Source organism: Brassica napus, chromosome C3, assembly GCF_020379485.1.
Source record: "Brassica napus cultivar Da-Ae chromosome C3, Da-Ae, whole genome shotgun sequence".
Lineage (NCBI taxonomy): Eukaryota > Viridiplantae > Streptophyta > Magnoliopsida > Brassicales > Brassicaceae > Brassica > Brassica napus.
This window is the reverse complement of record NC_063446.1, coordinates 34,994,059-35,021,322: the sequence shown is the minus strand read 5'-3', so window position 1 is coordinate 35,021,322 and position 27,264 is coordinate 34,994,059. Positions and strand designations below refer to the sequence as shown.

The 27,264-nt window shown below is 36.9% G+C and overlaps 4 protein-coding genes across 5 annotated transcripts; all 4 read left to right on the top strand.

Moving 5' to 3' along the window:
- The first annotated feature begins 5,474 nt into the window (after positions 1–5,474).
- On the top strand, positions 5,475–7,537 carry LOC111213805. Its single transcript, XM_048751148.1, has one exon. It carries the CDS (start codon positions 6,601–6,603, stop codon positions 6,889–6,891), a length of 291 nt encoding a protein of 96 aa, XP_048607105.1. The 5' UTR covers positions 5,475–6,600; the 3' UTR covers positions 6,892–7,537.
- A 1,036-nt stretch (positions 7,538–8,573) lies between these two features.
- LOC111213803 lies at positions 8,574–9,867 on the top strand. 2 transcript variants are annotated; one of them, XM_022715643.2, is made up of 3 exons: positions 8,574–8,829; positions 8,916–9,034; positions 9,546–9,867. In XM_022715643.2, exons 1-3 carry the CDS (start codon positions 8,675–8,677, stop codon positions 9,551–9,553), a joined length of 282 nt encoding a protein of 93 aa, XP_022571364.1. In that variant the 5' UTR covers positions 8,574–8,674; the 3' UTR covers positions 9,554–9,867. The 2 variants fall into 2 exon arrangements, with proteins under 2 accessions (XP_022571364.1, XP_022571363.1); XM_022715642.2 differs by having other exon boundaries at positions 8,916–9,077.
- A 2,324-nt stretch (positions 9,868–12,191) lies between these two features.
- Positions 12,192–13,026, top strand: LOC111213804 (gibberellin-regulated protein 7-like). Its single transcript, XM_022715644.2, has 2 exons — positions 12,192–12,435; positions 12,653–13,026. Exons 1-2 carry the CDS (start codon positions 12,357–12,359, stop codon positions 12,892–12,894), a joined length of 321 nt encoding a protein of 106 aa, XP_022571365.1. The 5' UTR covers positions 12,192–12,356; the 3' UTR covers positions 12,895–13,026.
- Positions 13,027–25,613: 12,587 nt separating this feature from the next.
- On the top strand, positions 25,614–26,985 carry LOC106354871. The gene is made up of 2 exons (XM_048749575.1): positions 25,614–26,279; positions 26,323–26,985. The coding sequence occupies exons 1-2, from the start codon at positions 25,614–25,616 to the stop codon at positions 26,983–26,985; spliced, it is 1,329 nt and encodes a 442-aa protein (XP_048605532.1).
- Positions 26,986–27,264: the final 279 nt, after the last annotated feature.

The following is a 27,264-nucleotide window of genomic DNA, read 5'->3' as shown; positions in this document are numbered from 1 at the left end:
CCAGATTTAATAAAATATTGAAATTTTTGTTTTCCCGGAGAAGACTTACTGGTAAGTCGTCCAGGAATAGTCAATTATCTGACACAATTCGGTCAAATGCAAAACTAACTCATTTATCCTAGACGACTTATCAGTAAGTCGTCTAGGGTATTCTCTAGTTCTTTTTTTTAACAAACAAAGATGACGACTTAAAAGTAAGTCGTCCGTTTGACCAGAAGACTTACCCGTAAGTCTTCTACAGCCAGACTACTTTCGGGTAAGTCTTCTACACAAACAGATCTGGAAAAAATTTCAGTTTCATACCTTAAAATAGTGAGATGACTTCCTTAGCACACAGAGTCTTCTCCAACCACCCACAATCTAAAACGAAAGTAACCCACCAAGAATAGTATGCTTGAATGGCTCTATAAACCATAAAAAATTTTGAATCAAAAGCTTGAGTTTTTTGGATGAATATGGAGGCAAAGTGAAAGAGATGTTGTTTTTAGTTCATAACAAGTGAGAAAGAGAGAGTGTAAATCGATTTTAGGTGCATTAAGAGCTTCAAATTGGTTGTTCATGGTGGTTGGGGTATTGATCACAATGGCAATCTTGTAATTACTTGAAGATGATGAGGGTGAGAGAGTAAAAATATCATTTTCGGAAAAAAAAAATAAAAAAAATGTGATGGTATTTTCGTGAATATCATGAACTTGTGGGGGTGAATAGGGCAAAAGAAAAATCCAAGAAAATCATGAGTTAGTTTTGCAAGATTGACTCAAAACTCAAAGTCAAACCTAAAACTAACCCATGCTTTTCTTGGATTTTTCTTTTAGTCGTCCAGTTAGTCGTCCAGTGTTTAGTCTTCCAGAAGACTTTCAATTAAGTCGTCCAGTTAGTCGTCCAGAGTTTTTTCTTCCAGAAGACCTTCAAGTTAGTCGTCTAGTGTTCAGTCTATGTACTAAAAATTTGTGTTATGAACTTATCTGTGTCAACTTCTTTGTCAAATTGCACTACCAAACAAATTTGAGATGGTCTTGCCCTTTGTATTATCCGAAATATAGTTACAAAAGGTCACTGCTCAGAAGACTTTCCAGACTACTTATAGTTAAGTCGTCCAGACGACTTAACTGTAAGTCTTCTGCGCAGAATATAGTTACAAAATAGGGATCAAGTTCAAATACAAAATAGGGATCAAGTTCAAATACACACATCAGCCTAATCTATCATACAAAATCATCTAAAGTGGCCTGTTTATCACCCGTCATACGTACCAAGGATGTCATCCATGTCCTTGTTTACGAACTCATGCCCGTCAGGAAGCTCTTGAAATATATCCACCGCCATCTTATCCCTCATACTCTTCCCGTTGGCCTTAGCAAAGTCTTTTTTACTAAACTCTATCCCAAGAGCATGACATTCAATGTACTTTAGAGTGTACACGCCACAATCACCAGCTCGGGCCGGAGGTATATTGGTCGGTCTCTCATATGTGAATGGCTCCAGGCTGTATTGGGCACGTAGTTCGTCTGAGGAAGCGCACTCAACAAGCAGATAAGGGACCATGTACAGAAAAGGCTCCATTACCACATCGAGGTCTTCTGGGGAGATACTGGAACAAATGCTGTCAAAGACGACTATGTGCCTCTTAGGGATCGATATCCAAATAGCAATCCAATGACTGTCGGCGAAGTTTACTGGCGCATAGATATCATCAATATTCGTCCCCCAAACCTTGTTCGATTTGCAAAATGATGGTATAGTGCCTGCATAATAATTCCACGCCCCACCAGGGAGTCTTCTTCCTAAACCGTTTTGATCGGGCTTCGAGTCCTTAAAATCCTTGAAGTTGAATCTCCATTGTTGAGCAAAGAGATGATCAAGGAAGCACATTCTCTCGCTCCTGAAATGTTGTGGGTTAGCGTTGTACCTCTTCCTCAGCACATTAATCCAAGCATCAATATGCTGCATATAAAATAAAGTACAAGTCAGAAGATATCAGACGACTTAGTGGTAAGTCTTCTACGTAGATGACTTACCAGACGACTTATAAGTAAGTCGTCTGATAAGTCGTCTACGTAGAAGACTTACCAGACGACTTACAAGTAAGTTGTCTACGTCATAGCAGAAGACTTACACAGTCCTCCAACCACTCTAGGGAGGTTCGGAGGATTTGATACCACCAAGTTCTACTTTTACGTGGTTTTTTATCGAGAGCTGTTCTATAATAACTGCAAACACAAAATGTTGAAAAGCAATCAGGTTTTATGGGAAAAGCAAGCTATTATGTAAAAAGCAAGCTATTATGTGAAAAGCAAACACTTACGGACAAGATTTCAACCACTCAGCGAGCTCCCTCAACTTATTCTTGTCAATTGGTGCAAAAAGATTATAGCCTGGATAAAGCTTTCTGTTTGAAATGATCACTCTGGCCGTCCTGTTTGCCGTATAAGGAGATTTCTGTGAGGCAGCAAGTTTCGTTGTTCGATCACTCTTTGCACGGCAAAGTGCCAAAGCAGCATCCTTCTTTTCTAGATATCTAGCATCCTCCTTCTGCAAATCTGAAACAGTGGATTGAGTTTTGTCCAATAGAACAAGGCTCGGTTCTGGAGCTTTATCCTCCGCCAAGCTCTTCCTTCCCGCGTTTGTCCCATTGGCACTTTCACTCTGCAATATACAAGATGGGTTTATACAATGATAACCAATGAGTGTCTTCAAACATGAAACAAAATACATATATAAAATCCAAGGATTTGTTACTAACCCCGGGTTCGAGCGTCGGTTTAGGTGGAGAGGTAGTGTTTTGAGATGATGTCCCTTTCCGTTTTGTGGTGATACCAACCTTCTTCCTCACAGCTTCCACCCTTTCCGACAGATACTTGATCTCCTTAAGGCACGTCCCAAACCCTTCCCTCATGGCATCAGCTATGTCCTTGAACATAGTTTTAATATCCTCTTTGGTCAAACCACCAACAGTCGTAGTCACCTCTTCACTAGCCTCTGCAGCTGCCTCTTCACTAGCCTCTGCAGCTGCCTCTTCACTAGCTTCAGCAGATGCCTCTTTACGAGCTTTCTTCCGAGGTCTTGGACTGTCTTCCTTCACTACCTTTTTCTTCGCTGGACTCACAACGGCCGACTTTGTATTGACCCAAGTACCGGTGACTTCCCAGCAATCCATGGTCCACTTCCACGGTTTCTTCACAAACATGAGTTTAATTATGTTCTCCGCGAGCGGGTCCTCAACATTAAACTCCCATTTTGGAAACATTTCACCAGTGTCCTTTTCAATAAAGTTGATCACCCTAGTCTGCAGTAAATAGAAGATATGAACTTAGATATTTGACGGATTAAGAAAGATGGAAAGAAAAGACTTCACAGACGACTTATAATTAAGTCGTCTGGAAAGTCTTCCAGCTGGACGACTTAGTAGACGACTTATAATTAAGTCGTCTGTAAAGTCTTCCAGCTGGAAGACTTAGTAGAAGACTTATAATTAAGTAGTCTGGATATTCTTCCCAGACGACTTAATTATAAGGCTTCTACTAAGTCATCCAGCTGGAAGACTTTCCAAACGACTTAATTATAAGTCTTCTACTAAGTCGTCTAATTGGAAGACTTATCAGACGACTTAATTACAAGTTTTCTGCGAAGTCGTCCAGATTGAAGTAAATACCTGACTGAGGATAGCCTCTTTAAACTGTCTGCGTCCTTTGCGACCCTTGTAAGCCAGTATCGGGGGAGACAGATTGTTTGTGAGAGGATTACCAAAAGTAGCACCCAATTCCGGAAGAGCTGTGTACACCCAGACCTGGAGAGCTTGCGCAAACCCATTAATAGTGTAACAACCCGAAATATCTCTGCCCTTCACAGAGTCCATCAGCACCTTAAACGCGACTCTCCCCCGTGGATAATTCTCAAACCGTTCTAGCTCCATCACTAGCCTTGCCAGACTAACCCGTGTAGGGGTTGAATACTTTCTCCCTTCAATGTATCCAGTGAAGATGGCAAGGTACGCGAGCCACTTGCGATCATCCCGAGACCACCCTTCGCATCTCTCAAGTGCTGCTATTATCTCCTGAGTAGATGGCCCAGCTTCGACATGAACTCCCAGCATCTCCCAAAAAGAAGTCAATTCCTTTGTAACAACAGAGTGAGGTCTCTCAAGGTCCTCGATGTACTCGCAGTTTAGACCAGTGAGGTGTTCAAACTCTAACAGTGAAAACCTCACAGGTTCTGGACCAATGAGACTCCACAGCTCATACTTCTTCTTTATGTCCAGCTGGAAACCGAGCATGTAGTGAACCAGCCTTGAAGCCCAATCAAATCCCAGCTCTTGGAACTTGATGAAAACTCCCAACTTCGACTCCTTCAGCTCTTCATATTCGTCATCATGAAGAGCTTTCTTTAAAGCAGCATGCAACGTCCAAAAAGTATGATACGAAATGCTATGCACTGCGGGGGGCTCTTCCCCTAATGTATATATCCTACGGGGGAGTTCTGACATCTCCATTTTTTTTGTCTGCCTGCAAAACAATCAAAGACAACCATCTCAAACAATCAAAGACTTATAATTAAGTCGTCTGGCAAGTTTTCCAGCTGAAAGACTTATAATTAAGTCGTCTGGGAAGTCTTCCAGAAGACTTCCCAGACGACTTAATTATAAGTCTTCCAAGACTTCCAGTTTTATGTTCATCTTTTCCTCAATCAATCACTCGACAGTAAGAGATATAACTTACCGGCGGCGGAGTTCAACGAAACGCCTCTGAGAGAATGCGCGCTAGGGTTTCCTCTCGGATCTTAAATAGAGGAAGCGGCTGTGAGAACGGTGGTGAGAACGACGGTGATAACGGCAGAGAGATAACCGGCGGTGAGAACGATGAGAACGATGAGAACGATGGATTAGAGAGAATCGACGGAAATCGCCTTCGAAATCGCCTTTGAGAGAAACGGCCTCTGATTTTCGATAAACAGTGGAAAAAAAAACACCTTATATTTGGCCGGTAAATAATTCGATTAGGTTTAAAAGTACATTGTAAAATTAAAGGTTTGGTCCGGTTTGGACGACTTACTAGTAAGTCGTCTGTTGAATACTGTACATCAGACGACTTACTAGTAAGTCGTCCCAGACCCTAAATTTAACCCCTAAATTAAATTGACTAAATTAACTAACTAACCACGTTATAAACCCGTAGTTATACTTAAATAGTGTTTACTATACACAGAATTAAAACACTTAGGTAAATTTTAAAGTTTTCAAAAAAACATTTATGCATTCCAAAATCTAACCCTAAGAACACATACAATACTACAACATATGTTGGCAAAACCTAAACCAAAGAATATCATGACTCACTACTTTCACTCATCTATGTTGAAAACAATTAACTTTTGTTATATCTTAATTTATATCTTTTAAAACATATGTTAATTACATGATTTCAATTTTTCGCTTATCAAAATATTTTTTACAAAAATTTTAAATTATTTCTAAGTAAAACTAGTCCAGATAAGTCGTCCAGACGACTTCCTGGAAAGTCGTCTGGACGACTTACTGGAAAGTCATCTGGGCAGACGACTTAAGGGGGTTAGAAACGTAAAAAAATTTCGGTTTTTTTGTTTGTTCACAAGGGGTTGGTTGTAATTTCAATAGCCTTTTAGGTTACTTTTGCATTTGTTTCAAGTTTGGGTTAATCTTTGTGTTTGAAATCAAGTTTTGAGTCATATTTGGCAATTTTCCCAATTTTGTTTTCAAGAATTTCAATAATATAATATGTTACTTGATTATTGTTTTTCACTGCAGCTTATTCTTTTTATCTAAATAAAATTATCTTTATCAGAAAGTTTTTTTAATGTGGCCATCTGTTTAAATACACGCTAAACTATTATAAATTTTAATTTTTTATTTATAGGACATATAATAAACTATTATTTTTATTTAACATGCACATGTTTTATCATATCTATATCGACTTTTATATTAACGAATATGGAAAGAAATTTTCACAAGAAAAAAAGAAAGAAATTTTCACTGCGAGATGGTGTATGATAATAGACCCAAACTTCTATGTGTTGAAATAGACTTTTGTTACAACTTACAACACACGGTTACAAGTTTTAAAAACATAAATTTTACTTGAATATGTGTTGTATAAGCTAAAAATGATAATATGACCAGTTAGTTACTTTAACTCACAGAAAATAGTTGCCTAGGTGGCCAGGGCTTAACACACCTAAACTTCAATGTATTGAAATAGACTTTTGTTACAACTTACAACACATGATTACAAGTTTTAAAAACAAAAATGTTACTTAAATATATGTTGTATAAGCTAAAAATGATAACATGACCAGTAAGTTATTTTAACTCGCAGAAAATATATAGTTGCCTAGGTGGCAACACACCTAAATGTTTTAAAAATCAATCGATACATTTACTTAATTAAGAAAAAGAAATTAAAAAACAACGAATTGAATTCCTATAAATTACTGGCTTCCAGAATCTAGTAAAAACTTTTTACTATATAAATCATCTCGATCTATCCAATTTTTTTACTAAATCATCTTTGCTTCACAACACAATAAACAAAACTATACACTTTGAATTACACATTCACGGTACTTATGGCAGCTCAAGTGTTAAATAAAACTTATAGGGCATTCATGATTTTAACTTTATTTACAATGATTTGTTCGATACAAGTTTCTGATTCAATCCCAAGAGATGTGTGTATAAAAGATTGTGTCATAAATCAATGCATGAAAGCATCAAAAAAAGCAACTCCAGCAATTTGTGACAACCCGTGCCAGATCATTTGTGATCCAATGAATAATGAGCGATACATTACCCCCAGTCAAGGTTATCGAAATCCTGTAAAAAGGTTTTGTGAAACATTTACTTGGATATGTCAGTAACTGGGAAAATAATTCTACAACAAGACTGGAAAACTAAGCGTGTAATTTTTTTAATGTATATTTATATGTTGTATTATTTGAGCGTGTGATTTGTTTTTAATGCATAAGTTATAGATTTATATTTGTACCATTTGATCTTAATATTTTATATACCTATTTTACAATAATATTTCATGTACCTACATTCATATTTTATAAAACAAAATAAAATATTTAACAATGTAAATCATGATAAAATTTAATATATAAATATCAGCTTGAAATTCTGACCTTTAAATGTCTCATTCCAAAAGATTATAATGATATTGGCCAAAAATGACTCAAAACTTAAATTTGAATGCAAATAAATACTTTAAATTTGATCATATGCAAAAGTAACAGAAAATGATAGTAAAATTACAATTATCTCTTATGTCCAAACAAAAAAAATTAATTACGGTTATAACCCTGTAAAGTGTTCTGTAAACAATGAAGTCTTCTCCCATAAAGCTTTTTGAAAAATCTACTCATCCCGAAAAGATTTCTCGAGAAGTGTATTTATGTATTTAATCTTAAAATTAATTTATAAAATTATGAAAAAGATTTTGTTGAAAATAAATCAAAATCATGTAAATATAAAAAATTCTAAATTTTAAATTTAAATTTAATAAAATTGAATTGTTTTCGACATAGATGAGTGGATATAAATTGTAAGACATGATTTTGATTGGTTAGGATTTGGTAACATATGTTCAAGTAATGTTAGCATTTTTAAAATTTGGAATCTTAAATAGTTTTTTTTTTAAATAAAAATTTGACATATACGTGTTTAGTTTTGTATATATTAAACACTTTATAAATTAATTTTATGTTTAATGATGTGTTTATTTCTATCTAGTTAAAATATTTGATTAAACGATTAAAGATAGAAGACTTCTTAAAAAGTCTGCGAAATGCATACTTCTTTATAAGTCTTCTCGGCATGTAAAGAAAATTTAAGGTTATGAAACTTTTTGAGAAGTTTACTAAACTGTAATCACTAGCAGATTTTTTTAAGAAGACTTGCACAAGGAAATTTTCTTAATTTGATAGGAATTTTGTCTCTTTATATAAAAAAATTATTCATTTCCTATTTTTTTCAAATGGCTATAACAAAAATGTAATATTTCTCTTTTTAAAACTCTTTAATCTATTTGAACTTGAAGACACCAAACTTTATATCAACTTTTCATTTTTTTGTCTTATGTATTTCTTACCACTTATCTTACTTTTGTATGTTTCGGAATGTTGGATTCGAAGAAAACAATAGATCCAACCTGATGGGATTTTATAAAAATAGTTTTATTTTATTATAAAAATATATTTTTAATATTTCAATAATTATATTAAGCATAAATATTGTTAATTTATTATTATACATTTATTGTATTTGATAGTCAACCAACCATACGTAGTTCACAAAAACACCAATTTCTAACTCTTACACCAGTTTTCCAAATCGCTTAATAACATTTAAACTTGTAAACCATCCAAGCTCATAACTTTCGTAGCCCCGCATTACAACTGCTGCATCTACACCGGTCAGTTAGACACTAACTAACTCCTCGCTCAAAGCCTCAAAACAAAATCACATCTGCCGTCTTACTCTTTAGGGCTGTGTCACTTTATGTTATATTGGGCCTAGACTTTAGTGATTAAACTTGGGCTACAAAATGAAAAGTGCAAAAAGTCTCACCATACGGAATCATCGCGAATTTCTAGTTTCTCCCCTCTCGTAAAACCCTAGCAAACAAAAAAACCAAAAATGGCTTGGCGCAATGCAGGATCCGCTGCCCGTTCCTTCGCCGCCGCCACCGCAAGAGCACCGTCTCTCCGTTCTCCTACGGCGGCGCTTCCTCGCCTCCGTCCTTCCCCATCCTCTTCACCCGGCCGTCGCTTCTCCTTTTCATCGCCTTCTAGGTTTGACTCCTGATCCGCTTCATCGCCTTATACATTTTGTGTGTTATTATCCTTTGATCTCTGATTTTGATTTTGATCTTTTTCAGGAATCTGGGAGCGCTTGGTTGCACGCAGTCTTTCTTGCCTCTGTACAGTGTTGTGGCTGCTTCTCAGCTCACCTCTCATCACAATGTTAATTTGCGTGCTTTCTGCGAGCTGACAAACGGTACCTTCCGACGCACTTGTCAAGATCGCTAATTGTCCTCTTTGTGAGTAGTTTGTTTTTCTGAATGTCTTCAATTTCCACAACACTCTGGAGCTGCTTGATGTCCTTTGGGTAGATTCAGTTAGTTTTTTTTTTTGTCTTGAAATTGAAGAGTAAACTCTGTGTTTCCTTTTCGTTGTTTTGCCATAATAGACAAAGGAAGGATTTGGTATTGAGCAAATACAGTCTTTGGCTTGACATAATTTTCTTATTTCTTGCTTTTTATCCTAATTGAATTTGGTTTATGCAAACACTTTTTTGTGTCTTGTTTCATTGTGCTCTGAGCTGTGTTGTGATTTTTAAACAATCAGTCTTCGGTTATCATACAGAAAAAAAAAGATTATATTCTGTGAAACCAATCCCGAGAATATATGCTGATACGCTATTCATGCGAAGAATAATTGGATGTTAGGAATGTCTGCCATTAAGGTATATGAATATGATCTTAGGCTTGTCTTGTAACTTGTGACAGGTACTTGAAGAGGCATAGGAGCGTATTATGCAACAGTGTATGCATCAGTTACTTTGAAGGGGGTGTGAGAGATCCAAGGATTGGGTTACCTCAGAAAAACTTAAATCATTCTGTTACTTTTCGGTTCCATATTGTGTGGGATCCCTTTGATTTTTAATAGCTGTAGAGCTTTTCGTTTGCTTAGCACAATATTTTACCCCTCCTAGAACTTTTTGTTTTGTTTTTGAAAGATGAATAAAGTTCTGAAACTACTTGGCATTGTTTAAATAAAGTGTATTGGATTACAACTAAAATCAATGTTATTCATAATTCTTGTTCCTAATTTTTAATTTGTTTTGGAAAGATGAATAAAGTTCTGAAACTACTTGGCATTGTTTAACAAGTGTATTGGATTACAACTAAAATCAGTGTTGTTCCTAATTCAATATTTGATATGGTGAGTATTTATCCAATTCATAGGTAGTGTGAAGTATTTAGTGATAAATATGATGTCTACAAATGTTAAAGAAAATAAATGTCACGCCGGTCTCTTTTTCAAGTTGTAAGGTCTTTTTCAGTTAACTCAAATTGCCGCTTTATTAGTACTCAAATATTTTCTCAATAACTGAAAATCAAATAACCAAAGTAAGTATCGTTAAAATCATGAAATAAATATTCACTCAATGATGTATAAAAAGCTAAATACGCAAACCACCTAATTTAATTATAGCACTCCAACCATGAAAGTCTAACATTTACTTGAACAAGCATGGCGCTTGAGTAGCAGTGCATTGTTTTTTTATGTGGTGCACTAAGATACATGAAAAACAATGCACTGCTAATACATAGTTATTCTATGCATCTCTTTTTCACCAAATATTTTTTCTCGTATTGATCAGCATTACCACTAATGATGATCTTGATCAATTTCACAGTTTTACTTGTGACATTAACAAATATTCACACCAAGGAAAATCACCTAATAAACTTTTTCTAGAACTATTTAAAACTAATAATATGCATTGATATTGTTTTGGCGTCCGTAAACTCAAAAATGGTTTGGTAAGGAAACAGTCAGAAGATTCATATTTAAATACAAGTAGTAAGATTATTATTTGAACAAATTTAAACTCAAAGAAACTAGCTGGGAAATTGTTCGATATTAATGATTATGATGATATGATCAACTTCATAGAAGTGAAGAGTATGTTTTCATGGAAAACTATAATAGTATATACATGTACATATATATACATCTGCTTTGACTATCTGATAGTTGTTGAAAGATGTGCCCTTTTAGAGTTCGAAACAAACAGATAACTGAGTTGTAGAGCGAACAAAAGAGTATGTGTGACTCATGTGCGGAAACCGCGTGGAAAGAATTCTTCAGGAGACAATCTCGTTGTTTGTTTCTGTTCCTTTTCCATCTGTCACCAGCCTGTTTCCCATCAACATTTAATGCAAAGAGTGCCACATTTATGTTTGAGACTAAAAATTGAATGATCCAAATTCTTGCGACAGCTGCATCTGTATTATTTATGACAAACTCAAAATACTTATTTGTTGAAAAAACATAACATAGTTTTACATAACTAAATTTGTTGTAAAACTTCATGTATTTTTTTACAAAATATATATATTCCTAAAAAAAATGTTAGTTCAAAATTTTCGCATATATTAAAAAATACACTAAATTTTGATTATTAATACATGATTTTTTTTGTAATTAATTATTTCCAACAATTTTTGGCCAATTGAATTTCAATAAACACATTTTTTTGAAGTTTGCAATTTACCAATAAATAATACATTAAAAAGAAAAAACTATTTAATTTTGAAATATTTTTTTTTAAACGTGGATTTTTGAAACGGAGAGTATATTTTATCAACAACACATATTGTATCTCAAGTTTGATCGATATCATATCGTTGTGGGCAACATCACCTCTCGAACCAGTCAGTGCTACACGAGAGAATACAATCCCTCTCTTTCTATTTTCCTTCGGTGGTGCGTCCGCATGAGCCATCTTGGGTATGTGTGATACTAAAGGTGGACGATCCCAAATCCCAATGGATGGAAAGAAGTCGATTTTGTTATAAAAGCTGAATCCCCTAGATTTTCCACTATATATGTCAAGTCTGCGCAATATGTCTCCGTTCGGATCTACCGAACGTTTCTTCCAAACGCATGACATCACCTAAAATTGACCTTTCATCTCAACATGAAGGGGCAATAGGCACCTACGGCATACTTGCATCCCGAACACTTTCACGCTGAATTAGATTTGCGTGCTAAATCATTCTCTCCAAACAACTAGTGTTGAAAACCCATCTCATATATCTTAGGGACCATGACTCGAGTCTTTTTACTCTGATTTAAATTGCTTTAACCATTGTATATACGTCAAATGATATGAATACCCGTACTACTTATAAGCTCCGAAGATTAGTCTGAGTTTCGTCCAAAACCCCCAATTATTATTAACTATTAAGAAAAATATACCAAGAACCACGTATATTTCTTTTCGTATATTTCTTTCTTTTTTTCGTCAGACTGAAATATTTCTTTATAATTCTCTATTATGACAATCGTATAAATTTAAAATAATGGAAAACTTAGTTTTATTTATATATATATATATATAAACGCCAAAGCTGGTTTTCCTTCATTTAATAAGACTAATAACAGGAATATATAATACTACGATCCTATAAAATATAGAAGTTTGGTAGCTGCGCCTATAAAAGGCCAACAGAGAGACCACAAGAAGAATAGAAACTTGATCTTTGCTAATCATCCTCGGGCACTTAAAGAAACCAGAGAAAAGAAACATGAGGATAATTGTCTCCATATTGTTTGTTGCGTCACTTCTTCTAATCACTTCATCTCTTGCTTCGGCTACTATCTCAGGTTTGTGAATCTGTTCAAGAGTCTTCTCTGTTTATTTCTTGATTACATAATTAATTATGATATACTTGGTCTAACTGATTTAGGTCATAATTGTTTGTTGATACTTATTGGTTATAACTTTATTTCTTATTGGTTAAAACTATACGATGCAAAACCACTAAAGGTATATTTATACATGTAAGAAAAAAATCGGAATGAATAAATTATGGTGATGAAGGTGGTGGTGGCGCCGCGGCTCTTGCGCCGGAAATCAAAGTGGGACCAGAATTAGATAAGTGGTGTGGAGGGAAGTGTGAAGTGAGATGCAAAGATGCAGGGATGAATGATAGATGTTTGAAGTATTGTGGAATATGTTGCAAAGAGTGCAAGTGTGTTCCGTCAGGAACTTATGGGAACAAGCATGAGTGTCCTTGCTACCGTGACAAGCTCAGCAGCAAAAAGACTCCCAAGTGTCCTTGATTCTCCCGTGACAAGTTCTGCAGCTATGTTCGATCCAACCAAATTTTAAATAAATAAAAAGAAAGATCCGGTGAACTTAATAGAAAAGGATCTTTTGCTTATGAGTTTTTCTCTTCTTTTTAAGGTGTTAATTGAGTTCTAGTTATTATGATGTGGACTTATAAACTTACAAAAATCCAAAATATTTATTGGCCCACAAAAGAATAGTGATTATTATTTTCACCATTTTCAAAATATTTTTAAGTAAATCAGGGTAAATAAAACAAGTTAAAAAAACTTGCTTGAAAAACATATATGATCATTGCAAATTGTGCAAAAGGCAATAAAATAATATTTCTCAACATATAATCAATAAATCCATTTCATGAGGTAAGCTTAATAATCAATATAACCCATGTTCCAAAAGGTCGTTAACTTGGCCGTTCTGCCAGTGGTTATGTGTAGGTCTGGGACGGATCGGGTATCCGGACAATTTTAAGGTATCTGGATCCGGATTTTTATCCGGCGAATCTATAATTTTATTATTTTATTCGGATTCAGGGTTTTCGGATATCCGGGTGTTGGATATACTTCTAAAAATTGTAATATCCGGCGGATATCCAAATCCGGATTTGGATCCTTAAAATAAATAAAAAATAATATCAATACATATAAATTATTAACAATAATTTTAAAATAAAAATATATATAATGTTTTTAATTATTTCTATGTATAATATTACAAAATTTAAATAAAATTTATATATACTATTATAAAAATGAAAATATATTAAATAAAAATAATTTTTATATATAGATATTACTATTTTTGAAATATCTATTAATAAAACTTACGGATCCGGATATCCGGACTAAAAAATTAAAATATCCGGATCCGGATCCGGTTTTGACGGATCCAACATTTTACTATCCGGATCCGGATTCGGCCCCTCCGGATATCCGGATCGAATCTCGGATCGAATCCGGATAGAATTTCAGATCGAATCCAGATCTCGGATAAAAGTTTCAAGCCTAGATGCATACGGCGATGTTTGGCCATAGTGAATTAACGTTAATCGATCAACAAATCCAAAAATACTTAGGGTGTGATTGATAATTATAGCTGAGTTTAGAGTAATAAAAAGTAGAAGAAATGTGAGTAAAAGTTGTAGAGTAAGAAAGTGTAAACCAGCGCAACACTTTTCCTCCACCAACACTGTACTGAACAAAACTAATGATTTTACATTTGAATGTACAAATATTTAAAGTAAAATAAATAAAATGTTTTTTCACCTGATTGGTAATATAATATTATTATAAAGTGGTGATGGTTGTTGCGACGGTAAAGACACATGTGGTGGTGGTAGTTACAGTAGTGGCAATGGTTACCGGAGCGGCGACAGTTATCGGATCAGCGACTGGAGCGGCGACAGTTATCGGATCAGCGACTGTGGTTATAAAGCAATTCGGAGAAAACCGTGATCGTGGATATAAAGAGGTATTATGGTGGTGGCCATGGTGATGATATGATGGTGGAAGATGAAAGAATATATGTGACTATGGAAGAAACAATAATAGTTAGGAATAGTCACTGTAGGAATGTTAGAGACTTTTTATTTTTTAGTTAGATTCCTAATTGTAGTTTGCTTGAAAGCTATTGAGTGCAATTTTTCTACATGTAATACACTCGTTATAAACCTATTAAACTACATGTGTCATTTTGCCTAGAAATATAATTGGAAAAAATGTAAACGTAGACAATTAAGTAGTTGAAGCACGTGATAAGCCTAACACGATGGTCCGTCTTTTAAAACCACTAAAAGTTGTCGCAACTCCATCATAATTATCGACCAAAATAATGTTTATCTAGAAACATACATGTTAAACCTACTTTTTTTTAAAGAAAATATCGGTATTCAACCATTTTAAAAATAGACTATTAAAATATAATTGGGTATACAAATTTTAATAAAGTAAAAATTACCTAGAAAAATGAAAATATCTTATATATTAAAACATCAAAATTTTGTAAAACATCTTACATTTAAGAATACAGAAAATAGAACATTCGCATTTGTTTGTTACGTACAATACAAATTTGGGGTTTTCAAAATTATCTAAAGAAATAGTTTATCTATTCACTTGGTTGGGACTGCTAGTCTTAACATTAACTCGAGAATTAGTATCTAGTCTATTAATTTATGACCCTATTTTTTATTTTTAAATTATAATAAAATCGGTTAAAAAAGAATCTAATAAAATCTTACTAAATATTTAAATATTGTTATAAAATAACACATTAATTAATTTCGTAATAAGTAATATATTATTGTTATAAAGTGTTAGTTAAAAAAAACAATAGGTCAAAAAATTACTTACCACATAAGAACCTAACGTTTAGGTCAAAATATCTCGGGTCTATTTGATTACAATGAAATTATATCAGCTCGGTATTATATCATGATTTAGTCATTTAAAAATTAATTATGGTTACGAGAAGTTTACGTTCATGTCAATCCTATCTATCTTCAATATTTCTTCTTTGTCATTTTGGTTATTGTTTGATATAAATATTGATTTGAAGTTTATTCTCATTTCGTTTGTTTGTTTTGATTTTGGTTATTGTTCGAAATACGGTGACTCATTCTGTAAGCGTAAGGGAATGATTTTCTGATTGTTAAGACCTGAGTTCAAATACGTTGCGATTTGGGTATGTTTAATATATTTTTTCCTCTATTGAAAGGCAAGAACTTAGTTTTATCATTGTCTCTTTTCTTTTTACTACCAATTTTTTAGGTTCTTGCCTGATAAAACTACCAATTTCTTTTCACTGATTTGACTTGTTTTCAACATCTTTTACTCAGTTATTTATATCCTTTGTAGATTCAACTAAAACAAACTGATTTTTAACATGAACTCAAGCGAAGTTTAAGAGTGTGATTGTTTGGCACTCTTAGCGAGAATTTTTCAGCTGAAAACATAATTCCTCTCATTTCTATCAAAGCTATACCAATCAGGTGAAAAAAACATTTTATTTATTTTACTTTAAATAAAATAAACTCATTCTGTGAACACATCCATCACATGTCCACCATTATCGTAGCCACCAAGACCACTCAACTCTGTAACCTCTGCTATATCTTTCCAATATACCCACCGATTCTTCATAACCACCATCGCTTTTTAATATAGTGACTGTAAAATTGAGTTTTATCCTATTTGCTAATTTAGCACATACATAGTATACTATTTTTAGACCATTTGATAATTAAATCGATGTGTACTATACTATTTTGTCTATTCCGTTCTGTTTATATTTTCATTTGCATAATTTTGTATGATGGGAGATATGTCACATGCATAACTTATAATTTTGTTTCATTTTGTCTTATATTCTTAATAGCCACAACACTTCAATGCTTTCAGCTCAAGGTGTTAGGCCATCGTACCAGGCCCAAACACAGAAGGAGAAACAGCCCACTGCACTAAATGCTCCAACGGTAAAGAAAATCAGCTCGCAGTCACGCGGAAGTTGTGCTCGTACGACCTTGCCAGCTCATGGGATTCTCACCTCGAACAGATTTGATGCCCTCAACCAATGTGCTGTCGTTTGCTAAAGCAACAAATAAGACAAGACAGAGTGTGTATATAAAAAGAATCAATGACGTTGTAATGTTTTCCAGGTTGAATGAGAATGAAAAGTTGAAAGTTTTATTTTCTCCTTCAAGTTTTCTCCTTCTGTCTTTATGGTATCAGAGCCATGGGAGATAAAAACGATCCTTTTTCTTCTCCATCTTTGAGTATTTCTCAGTGTGTTACACTTAAGCTGGGATCTACAAACTACCTCTTGTGGAAAACCCAGTTTGAGTCCTTCCTGTCTAGCCAATCTCTTCTCGGTTATGTCAACGGTGCCTCTCCTCGTCCAAATCCGACGGTCCGTACCACAGATGGCGATGTGGTTACAGAGGTGGCGAATCCAGAGTTTGTTCAGTGGGTTCGCAAAGATCAGCTCGTTATGGCATGGCTTTTTGGTTCTCTTACCGAAGAAGCTCTCAGATCTGTTTATGGGTTGCATTCAGCTCAAGAAGTTTGGTTCAATCTCGGGAAGAAGTACAACCGAGTCTCTGCAACAAGGAAACTAGATCTACAGAGAAAGCTACAAGGTATGTCTAAGAACCAAAAGACCATGACTGAATATTTGGGTGATGTGAAGAGTGTTTGTGACCAGCTTCATTCTATTGGGTATCCTGTTACTGAACAAGAAATGATTTACGGTGCTCTTAGTGGTCTTGGAAAGGAGTATGAGTCCATTTGTACGGTGATTGAACACTCGATGGACTCACTAACTGAGATGTCTTTTGATGATGCAATGTTCAAGCTTGTTAACTTTGACGACAAGTTACAGGCCTTTAATCAACCTCCTGAGGTCAACCCTCATCTTGCCTTCACCGCTGGAAGAGGTTACTCCAACAGAGGCAGAGGAGGGTACACTAATCGTGGTAGTTACAGAGGAAGAAGCTCCAACTCCTACTCCACACGCGGCAGAGGGTTTCATCAGCAGTTCTCTGGCTCCGGATCAAACACTAAGCCTACTTGTCAAATATGTGGTCGCTATGGTCACTCTGCGATCAGATGCTTTAATAGGTTTGATCAGGACGACAACACATCAGAGCAGCAGCAGCTCCACAGCGCATTAACTGCCATGAAACTGTCTGATCAGCCTTGCTACTCAGGTCAAGAATGGTATCCAGATTCAGCTGCCTCAGCTCACATCACCAACAATGCGTCTCGTCTGCAGTCTTCTGAGCCATATTTTGGTAATGATCAAGTTATAGTTGGAAACGGTGACTTTCTGCCTATAACTCATGTCGGTTCTATTGCCTTACAAACTCCTCAAGGTATTTTACCACTTAATGATGTACTAGTCTGTCCTGACATTACAAAGTCTCTTTTATCCGTTCAAAGTTAACATCAGACTTCCCATGTGAGATTACATTTGATTCTGGATCTGTTTCTGTTAAGGACAAGGAGACAAAACAGGTAATAGCTCAAGGACAAAGACATAAAGACTTGTACATGCTGAAGGATGGACAGTTTGAAGCCTTCTACTCCACTAGGCAACAAGCTACAAGCGGTGATCTTTGGCATCAAAGGTTAGGCCACCCACACACAGACATCCTTCAACTTCTGGTCAAGAACAAGTCGATAGTTATAAATAAGACAAGCTCCTCCCTGTTATGTGATGCTTGTCAGTTAGGAAAAAGCTGCAGACTTCCTTTTTTATCTTCTGAAACAGTGTCAACTAAACCTCTTGAAAGAGTTCATTGTGATCTTTGGGGTCCTAGTCCTGTTGTTTCTACTCAAGGATTTAAATACTATGTGATTTTTGTTGACAACTTCTCAAGATTCACTTGGTTCTATCCTCTAAAGTTGAAATCAGATTTTTTTTCTGTTTTCACTCAATTTCAAAGCTTGGTAGAAACACAGTTTCAGACAAAAATAATTCAGTTTCAGTGTGATGGTGGTGGAGAACTTGTGGGTCAAGTCTTTCTCAGTCATCTAGCTGCGTGTGGGATCAAACAACTTGTCTCTTGCCCTCACACACCTCAACAAAATGGTCTAGCAGAACGGAAGCATAGACATATCACAGAGTTGGGGTTTACGATGATGTATGGTAGTAGAGTTCCACAACAGTTGTGGGTTGAAGCGTTCTTCACTGCGAACTTCCTTGGCAATCTTCTTCCCTCATCTTCCCTGCCAGATAATGTCAGTCCTTATCATAAGCTCTTTGGGAAACAGCCGGTGTATACTGCACTTCGTGTCTTTGGGTGTAAATGCTTTCCCTATCTCCGTCCCTATATGAAGAACAAGATGGACCCAAAGTCTCTGGTATGTGTCTTTCTTGGTTATAATGACAAGTATAAAGGCTACATATGCTTTCACCCACCCACAGGCAGAGTGTATATCAGCAGACATGTCCTATTTAATGAAACTGAGTTCCCCTATTGCGATATATACTCAAAGTTTCTTTCAGCTCCAACCTCACCTCTACTATCAGCTTGGAGAATGTCTGCTGTTACTTCGGAGGAAACAACTGAACAGGAAGAGCTCAGCCTCAGAGAAGAAGAGTTCCCTCCTCTTCAACGTGTCAACACAACTGGTGTTCCTCCCCAAGTTCACACTCCTCTTTCACCAGTTCAGGTTGATCACCATGTCGCGTCCTCTTCTAGTTCCTCTGATACTGATGAAAGTGATGCAGAAGCACCTGAAGCTGTTGAACCTGTAGTCTTGGCTCCTCACAGTATGACTACAAGAGCCAAGTCTGGCATTCACAAGCCGAATCCTAAGTATGCCTTGTTCACAAACAAGTCAGAACATGCTGAACCTCGCTCTCTCAAAGCTGCTCTAAAACACCCTGGTTGGAACAATGCAATGCGAATTGAGATAGACAACATGGTCATCACTGAGACATTTGAGCTTGTTCCACCAACAGTTGGCCAGAAGCCTTTGAATAGTGGTTGGGTTCATAAGGTCAAACTCAATGCTGATGGTACCTTACTAAAGTTGAAGTCAAGATTGGTTGCAAGAGGAAATGAGCAAGAAGAAGGCATTGATTATATTGAAACATTTAGCCCTGTCGTTCGCACCGCTACAATCTGAGCTGTTCTTCATGTTGCAGTGACCAAGAAGTGGGATATCAAACAGCTTGATGTCCAAAATGCCTTTCTTCATGGTGATTTAAAAGAAACAGTCTATTTGACTCAACCTCCCGGTTTTGAAGATCCAGCAAGACCAGATCATGTTTGGAAACTCAAAAAAGCTATTTATGGTCTACGACAAGCTCCACGAGCGTGGTTTAACAAGTTCAGTGATTTTTTTATAGAGTTTGGGTTTCAATGTAGCTTCCCTGATCCCTCTCTCTTCATCTATCATCACGGCTCAGACGTCATCTATTTGCTCCTGTATGTTGACGACATGCTCCTAACTGTTAACAACCCTGCCTTGATTGAGAAGCTTCTTGAAAGCCTCAATACTGTCTTCCGTATGAAAGATATGGGCCCTGTTCACTACTTCCTTGGCGTTCAAGTGCATCACCAGGCTGAGGGTTTGTTCCTCAACCAGTCTAAATATGCTCAAGATCTGCTCGTCGCTGCAGGTATGCGTGATTGTACCCCTATGCCAACGCCTTTGCCTATCAAACTCAACGATCTTCATGGACAAGATGAAATATTCAAGATGAAATATTCTCTGATCCAAGTTACTTTCGGAGCTTGGCTGGGAAGCTCCAGTACCTGAAACTAACACGTCCTGACCTGCAGTTTTCTGTGAACTACATATGTCAGAAAATGCATATGCTTAGTGTGTCTGATTTCACTCTTCTCAAGCGGATTTTGGGATATGTCAAAGGCACTTATGAGATGGGAATAAGCATTTCTGCTACAGCTACCTCTACTATGATCTGTTATAGTGACAGCGACTGGGCTGGATGCCCTGAGACTCGTCGCTCTACTGGTGGTTTTTGTAGCTTTCTCGGATCAAACATCATATCTTGGTCTGCCAAGAGACATGAGACTGTCTCTAAATCTTCAACAGAGGCCGAGTACCGGACCATGTCCTTGGCAGCCTCTGAAGTTGCTTGGTTGCAGAATCTTGTGACTGTGATGGGACTTCAACAGACGGTAACACCATTGATGCTCTGTGACAATCTCTCTGCGGTTTGCCTCACAGCTAACCCAAGGTTTCACAAGCGGACTAAGCATTTTGAAGTTGACTTTCACTATGTAAGAGAAAGAGTGGCTCTCAAGAAACTGGAAGTTCGACATATCCCTGCAACGCTCCAGCTTGCGGACATATTCACGAAGTACCTTCCTCAAGACGCGTTCTTCAAGCTACGCACCAAACTTGGTGTGTCTTCACCTCTCACACTAAGTTTGAGGGGGAGTAATAGCCACAACACTTCAATGCTTTCAGCTCAAGGTGTTGGGCCATCGTACCAGGCCCAAACACAGAAGGAGAAACAGCCCACTGCACTAAATGCTCCAACGGTAAATAAGATCAGCTCGCAGTCACGCGGAAGCTGTGCTCGTACGACCTTGCCAGCTCATGGGATTCTCACCTCGAACAGATTTGATGCCCTCAACCAATGTGCTGTCGTTTGCTAAAGCAACGAATAAGACAAGACAGAGTGTGTATATAAAAAGAATCAATGACGTTGTAATGTTTTCCAGGTTGAATGAGAATGAAAAGTTGAAAGTTTTATCTTCTCCTTCAAGTTTTCTCCTTCTGTCTTTAATTCTAACATTGTATACATATGACTTTTTGAAAGCAACTTTTAAATGTCCACAAATAAATAAAATCTATTTTCTTATATTTGAATTAATATGTACTATACCATTTGATATGTTATATTCTACTTTTCTTGTAACTATATCAAATTTTAATTTTATTTAAAATATTATAAGTATACATTATCTTTTATATTTGGGTTTAGAGTTAATTGATTAGTGTTTAGTGTTTAAAGGGGGTGGGGGTGGCATTAGAGTATGTTCACATGCATAACTTATAATTTTGTTTCATCTTGTCTAATATTTTATTGGATACATATGATTTAATAACTTTAAATATACATAAATAAACAAAATCTATTTTCTAATAAATCATTCTATTTGAATTAATATGTATTATACCATTTTATATGTTTTATTCTATTTTTTGTTGTAAGTATTTAAAATTTTAATTTTATTTAAAATATTACAAATATCTTTTATATTTTACATTTGGGTTTATAGTTTATTGATTAAGATTTAAGGTTTAGTATTCAAAGAAAGATGGGTTGGAGTTAGAATTTGGGTTTATGATTATATTATTTATAGAGTTTTATACAATCTATCTATCAAATCACTAAATGTTCTATACTATTTTTATATGATGTTCAAGTTTATTAATTTAATATGTAAACGGAACAGCTATTAGATGTACTATTTATAGAGAGTCCATCTTATTTTGAAATGTAGACAATTCTCTTCTTCTCATTTAGCCACGTCATCAAATAAGTTATTCAGGGCGTGACACCATGTATATCAATCAGTATCGTTTCATTTAATTTAGTTTACGTACACGTTGGGCTTCGTTTTCTATTTGGCCCATTATTTCTGCACACTTGACTCAACCCATCTCGAGTATCTTTACGTGTAAGCGCGGCGTTTTGATATTAGGGGCCGTTTTCATCTACTCCGTTCCAGATCGAGGAACAACTTGAGTTTTAATAGCGTTGTTTCATCGTCTTTCAAATAATCTAAAGAGTCACCAGTTAAAATTCTTAAAATCTATCACCACGATCTACCTTGAAAGGCGATGGAACTCTGACTATAAAAAGGTATGCTTTACTACTATGAGAACCACCTCATCATTTTGTTTGCACATATCAGTAAACTTTTTTTTTCAGTAAAATGGCGCAACAATCTTTCTTTCTGAAGACGATGCTCCACCACCGTTCAAGTCCGGTTGCCCCATTTGGAGGCGAGGAATGTCCTAGGCGGTGGCGAGCTCATGGGCAACTTATCTTCTTCTATTTCGGATGACGTCGCCGTCGAGACGGTCTAGCCACAGTTAGACATTGTTACGAAAATATTTACATGAAGCACAATCAATGATTTCATATAACAAAAACAAGGAAGTTTTAGAAGGATCGAAAATGGTCATTACCGGAAACTACAGAACTTCGACAAAGATCTGACCATGAAATCGAGTTCATTAAAAACCAGAATCGCCTTTTGTTACGGTATTTCAGTGACAAGGACATTTTTTTTTTTGGGGAAAAGAAATTCGGAGGAAGCTGGTCGCTGGTCGGATTTCATTCAGAATCTAACGAAGCTTCCAGAAGCTGAAACCGTACTCGATGAAGAAGCTGGAGCTGAAAAAAACTGAATATTAGAAGCTGCGTATCAGCCATTGGAGTCACACCGGTCGAAAAGATCACCAGCTCACTCAATCATCGTTGATTAATGAAGGGCTTCTTGAGAATAAGATGAGAAGAAGCTGTCGCCGTAGGTCTTGCACGAAGAAAATAAGAAGAAGAAGATAAGAAGAGGAATAAGAAATTGGGCTTAAGGTGAAAATATTAATAAATTCTCAATTTTAGTATTCGCTTTCGGATCCATCTGAAGCCCACTCGAATGCTATCAGATAATATGTTTAATTATTTGGAAAATTATAAGATTGCGTAACTTTTAAGTTTGAATTAGAAATTTGGGCAAGCCCATGTTTTAATTAGGTTGTTGGACAACCTAGTAGGAGAGAGAAGAAAAAGTGGACAATTTTAACCTTTTTGCCTAACAATCTTGAGCTGAAATTCGTGGGACCAGGCTGTCTTTTGTCCAGAAAAACTTGTCTCAGGAATACCAACACACGCGCGCCGGATGTGCGTGTAAGAGACGAATCGAATATTATATTATTTTAATTTCAGAAGGAAACATGGTATTGGGCTTCGTTTTTGGGCTATTTGACCCCAAAACTTGAAGGCCTTATATGTGATGATTTCTCGCGAGAAACAACGGCTCCAAGGTGGACGAATGGCCATTAATGACTGGTGACTTTGGAAAACATGTGTTTTACTTTAATTTATTAATTAAAAACAGGGCAAATATTAATTATTTAATACAAAAACGTACGAACCCTATCTTTTTGTCTGTCTCCTTGTTGAGGACGAATTTTACACACAGAGGCATGAGCTGTATCCGATATGGTGAGGGAGGAAAGGGTATGGCGGATGGTGGGTGTTCTGTATCTAGCAACGAAGGTAAATCATATATAAGCCGTACACCATTGCATTTATGACATTATAGTTATTGCTGAAATCATTTATTACAGATTTGAGGGTGTTCGGAATTCAGGTGTTTTTTTGTGCGAAACTATATTTATTGCTTCTGATTAGCACATTGAATTTTAAAATAAATTTATGTTTTATTTTTCGTAGGTGTTCACGATTCATACATCGTTGTAATCTCTGGACGGTGGATTATGTACGACACTGGTGACTGGGATTTTAAACTTGATAGCGACCGTATGGGGAGGGCTGTCTATGCGAAGTTGATAACTTCTGTTGAAGACTTGAAGCGGGCCATTATTGAGTCATACGGTCTAGTTGGAATGTCTGTTGCCGTTGAGATGTCATATTGGCTTGGTGAACACGGATCTTGTGCTGTTGGTGAAAGAGAAGCTCCTGTTCAAATTTCCAACGATAAGGATTTCGACTTGTTTACTTCGGCACGTAAGGTGGACAAGTACATCAACGTATTTGTCACATTCAAAGAGGAAATAGATGGGAAAATCCATTTTCTGAGGCCAATGGGGAATCTTTTGAAGTCCAAAGAAGTTGCCAGCAGCAACGAAATGCAAGTTGGGAGTACGTCTGCTGATGTGCACACCCGGAATGAAGTTAATGACGGTGAGACTGATTTGACCGAAGATGAAATAATTCTGATGGGAGTTGCGGAAATTGAAGCAGTTTATGCCTCAAATGGTTTTGGGATGCGTGAAGTGGATGGAACTGCATGTGAAGTTCAGAATAAAGTGGACACGACTGAAGATGCTGCGTTAGGGGAAGGCGAAGATGACGACGATGAGGATTATGATTACAATTTATGGCATGATTTTGTTGGACGAAATTGCGAATGGGACGATGATAAGGATGAGGATGGAGGGGTAGGTGGTGGTGGTCGAACGAACGTAACATATGGAGGTGTACGTGGTGAGGTGGTGACTAAAACGAGGAGTGGACGAACTAATCCTTCTTCAAACAAAGGCAGTGGTTCATCTACAAACAAACAGCGTACCGCAAACCCACCATCAACTTTTGAAGATTACGTAGATGAGGGTAGAGATTACATAGGCTCATCTAGGATTTCGATGGAGAATATTGAAGAAGCAAGTAACAATTTAGGTGTCAAGTCAAGTGATCAAGTGGCCGACACTGAGAATCATTCAGATCCAAATCAAGAAGAGGACCCAAGTTTGGACAACAGCTCCCAAATGTTGGTTCTCCAGACTCCTCCAAAGCCGTTCAACATGCATACTCGGGAAGTTGACGACAGTGATGATTTCGTTGGGCAGGTCCCTCAATGTGTTTCGTCTAGACCGACACATGATACATCTGATGGAGAAGACGAGGATGACGACTTTGTCGAACCGGTACCTATGTGTGTTTCGGTTGATCAGACACATGAAACCCTGGTTGGAGAAGACGAGGATGACGACTTTATCGAACCGGTACCTCAGTCTCGAAGCCGTGAGGAAGACGCAAGAAGACGTCGTGAAAAGGATAAGGCTGATGACGAATCACTCATGAAATCCGTTAGAGCCGTTGAGCTATATGGATTTGAGGATGTAGAAGCTTCGTCTAACAACGAAGCAGTTAACGATTATACCGTCGATGATATTGACTTCACTCTAGCAGATGCTGATATGTACACTGGGAAGCTATTCAGTAGCAAGCAAGAATTCAAGATCAGTTTGCACATTTATGCCTTAAAGCAGGTGTTCAGGTTCAAGTTCCACAAACATGCGTTTAACTACGTCGCAGCGAAATGCATTGATAAAAACTGCAAATTTTATGTTATGGCTAAGCAATTGGGGGAATCTTCGACATATCAGGTGAGGAAGGCGCAACTGAAGCATGTCTGCACATCTGATGCTAAAGCGCAATAAAGAAACATGCGACGTCGAAAGTAATAGCTGCACTAATGAGATCGAAGTATGAAAGGCTCCAAGCTGGACCGCGCGCATCTGAATTACCCGAGATGCTCCGGAGTGAGTTCTTGTTTACGGCCACATATTGGAAATGTTGGAAAGCAAAAGAGTTAGCAACTGTGGCTGCACAAGGAACAGAAGAGAGCTCTTACAAGCTCCTGCCGAAATATTTTTATGTTGTAAAGTATGCAAATCCTGGGTCCATTACTGATATCAAAACTGAAAAAGATGATAAGGGTCAGACAAGGTTTAAGTACGCGTTCATGGCGCTGAAAGCTTGCATTGACGGGTGGAAGCATCTACGGAAGGTTATTGTGGTGGATGGTACTCATATGTTTGGGAAGTACAAAGGGTGTTTACTAACTGCAAGTGGGCAAGATGCCAATTTTCAGGTATTCCCTATAGCGTTTGCTGTTGTAGACAATGAAACAAATGAGTCTTGGAGTTGGTTTTTTGAGAAGCTGACAGAGATCGTAGTAGATGGCTCCGATTTATCTATTGTGTCTGATAGAGCAAATCAAATATGTGTTGCTAAAGATAAGTGGTATCCTCTTTCACACCATGGGTGCTGCCTCGTACACCTACAGAGAAACGTCGACGCAAAATTCAAGAAAAGGAATCATAAGCAAATGGTTGGCAGGGCAGCCGAGGTATTCAAGGTATCCCACTTTAAGAGACTTTACGCGGAGATCAAACTTGCAGATAAGCGCTGTTGGGATTATCTTGAGAAGATCGATCCTAGGCATTGGACAAGGTCACACTTTGAGGTACAATCTAATGAGCTCGAATATAGCTGAGTCTCTCAACAAAGCACTAGTTCCTGCGCGCGATTCCCCGGTAATGGCGCTATTTGAGTTCATCAGACGCATGATTAGTCGTTGGTTTGTGAGTAGACAGCGAAAGATATCGAAAATGAGTGGTGAGATCCCCCCGGCTGTTGACGAGTTGATGGAGAACAATATAGAAGACGCAAGAGCGTACGCTGTGATGCCTCTGTCTGCTTTTGAATTTGAGGTAACTCTAAAAACAACCGGCTTCGGGAGTTCTGTTAATTTGGAAACCAGGTCTTGCACATGTCTTGAATTCCAGAAAGTTGGAATACCATGTCGACATGCCATTGCTGCGGCTATGTTTCGGGACTTGCAGCACTCAGAGTTCATTGCAGACGCCTATCTAAAAAAGACATGGAATGAAACAACAAAGGGTGTTACACTCCCGGTTCCAGATCCGCAAGATCTTTTCATACCTTCGGAGGTTAGTGACCTTATCATGTTACCACCAAAGACGAAGAGACCACCAGGACGTCCACCGACCAAGCGTAAACGTTCTGCAGGAGAAATACCGGTACGACCTAATCTCATCTGACTGTAGTCATGGATATTTTCTGAATAAAGGCTGTTATGTTTTTTTCAGGAGGGGCCGAAGAAGAAGAAACTAAACACATGTAGTCGATGTCATATCTCAGGTCACAACAAAAAGTCTTGTAAAGAACCGCTACAATGATGGGTTATGGATGGAGGAGATTTTATGTATTGTTGACAAGGGAGTTCTTGTTTTTGGAAATTTAAGTGTTTAGGTGTTTCCTAATAACACATCTATAATGCTATTTTGCGAACTGATGAGATATGGATTACGCAGTGCTTC

Coding starts and splice junctions, on each gene's coding strand:
- LOC111213805 (XM_048751148.1), top strand. CDS start 6,601: ATGGCAGCTCAAGTGTTAAATAAAACTTATAGGGCATTCATGATTTTA.
- LOC111213803 (XM_022715642.2), top strand. CDS start 8,675: ATGGCTTGGCGCAATGCAGGATCCGCTGCCCGTTCCTTCGCCGCCGCC. Junction 8,830..8,915: donor TCCTTTTCATCGCCTTCTAG/GTTTGACTCCTG, acceptor GATCTTTTTCAG/GAATCTGGGAGCGCTTGGTT.
- LOC111213804 (XM_022715644.2), top strand. CDS start 12,357: ATGAGGATAATTGTCTCCATATTGTTTGTTGCGTCACTTCTTCTAATC. Junction 12,436..12,652: donor TGCTTCGGCTACTATCTCAG/GTTTGTGAATCT, acceptor ATGGTGATGAAG/GTGGTGGTGGCGCCGCGGCT.
- LOC106354871 (XM_048749575.1), top strand. CDS start 25,614: ATGAGATCGAAGTATGAAAGGCTCCAAGCTGGACCGCGCGCATCTGAA. Junction 26,280..26,322: donor GGGCAGCCGAGGTATTCAAG/GTATCCCACTTT, acceptor TCAAACTTGCAG/ATAAGCGCTGTTGGGATTAT.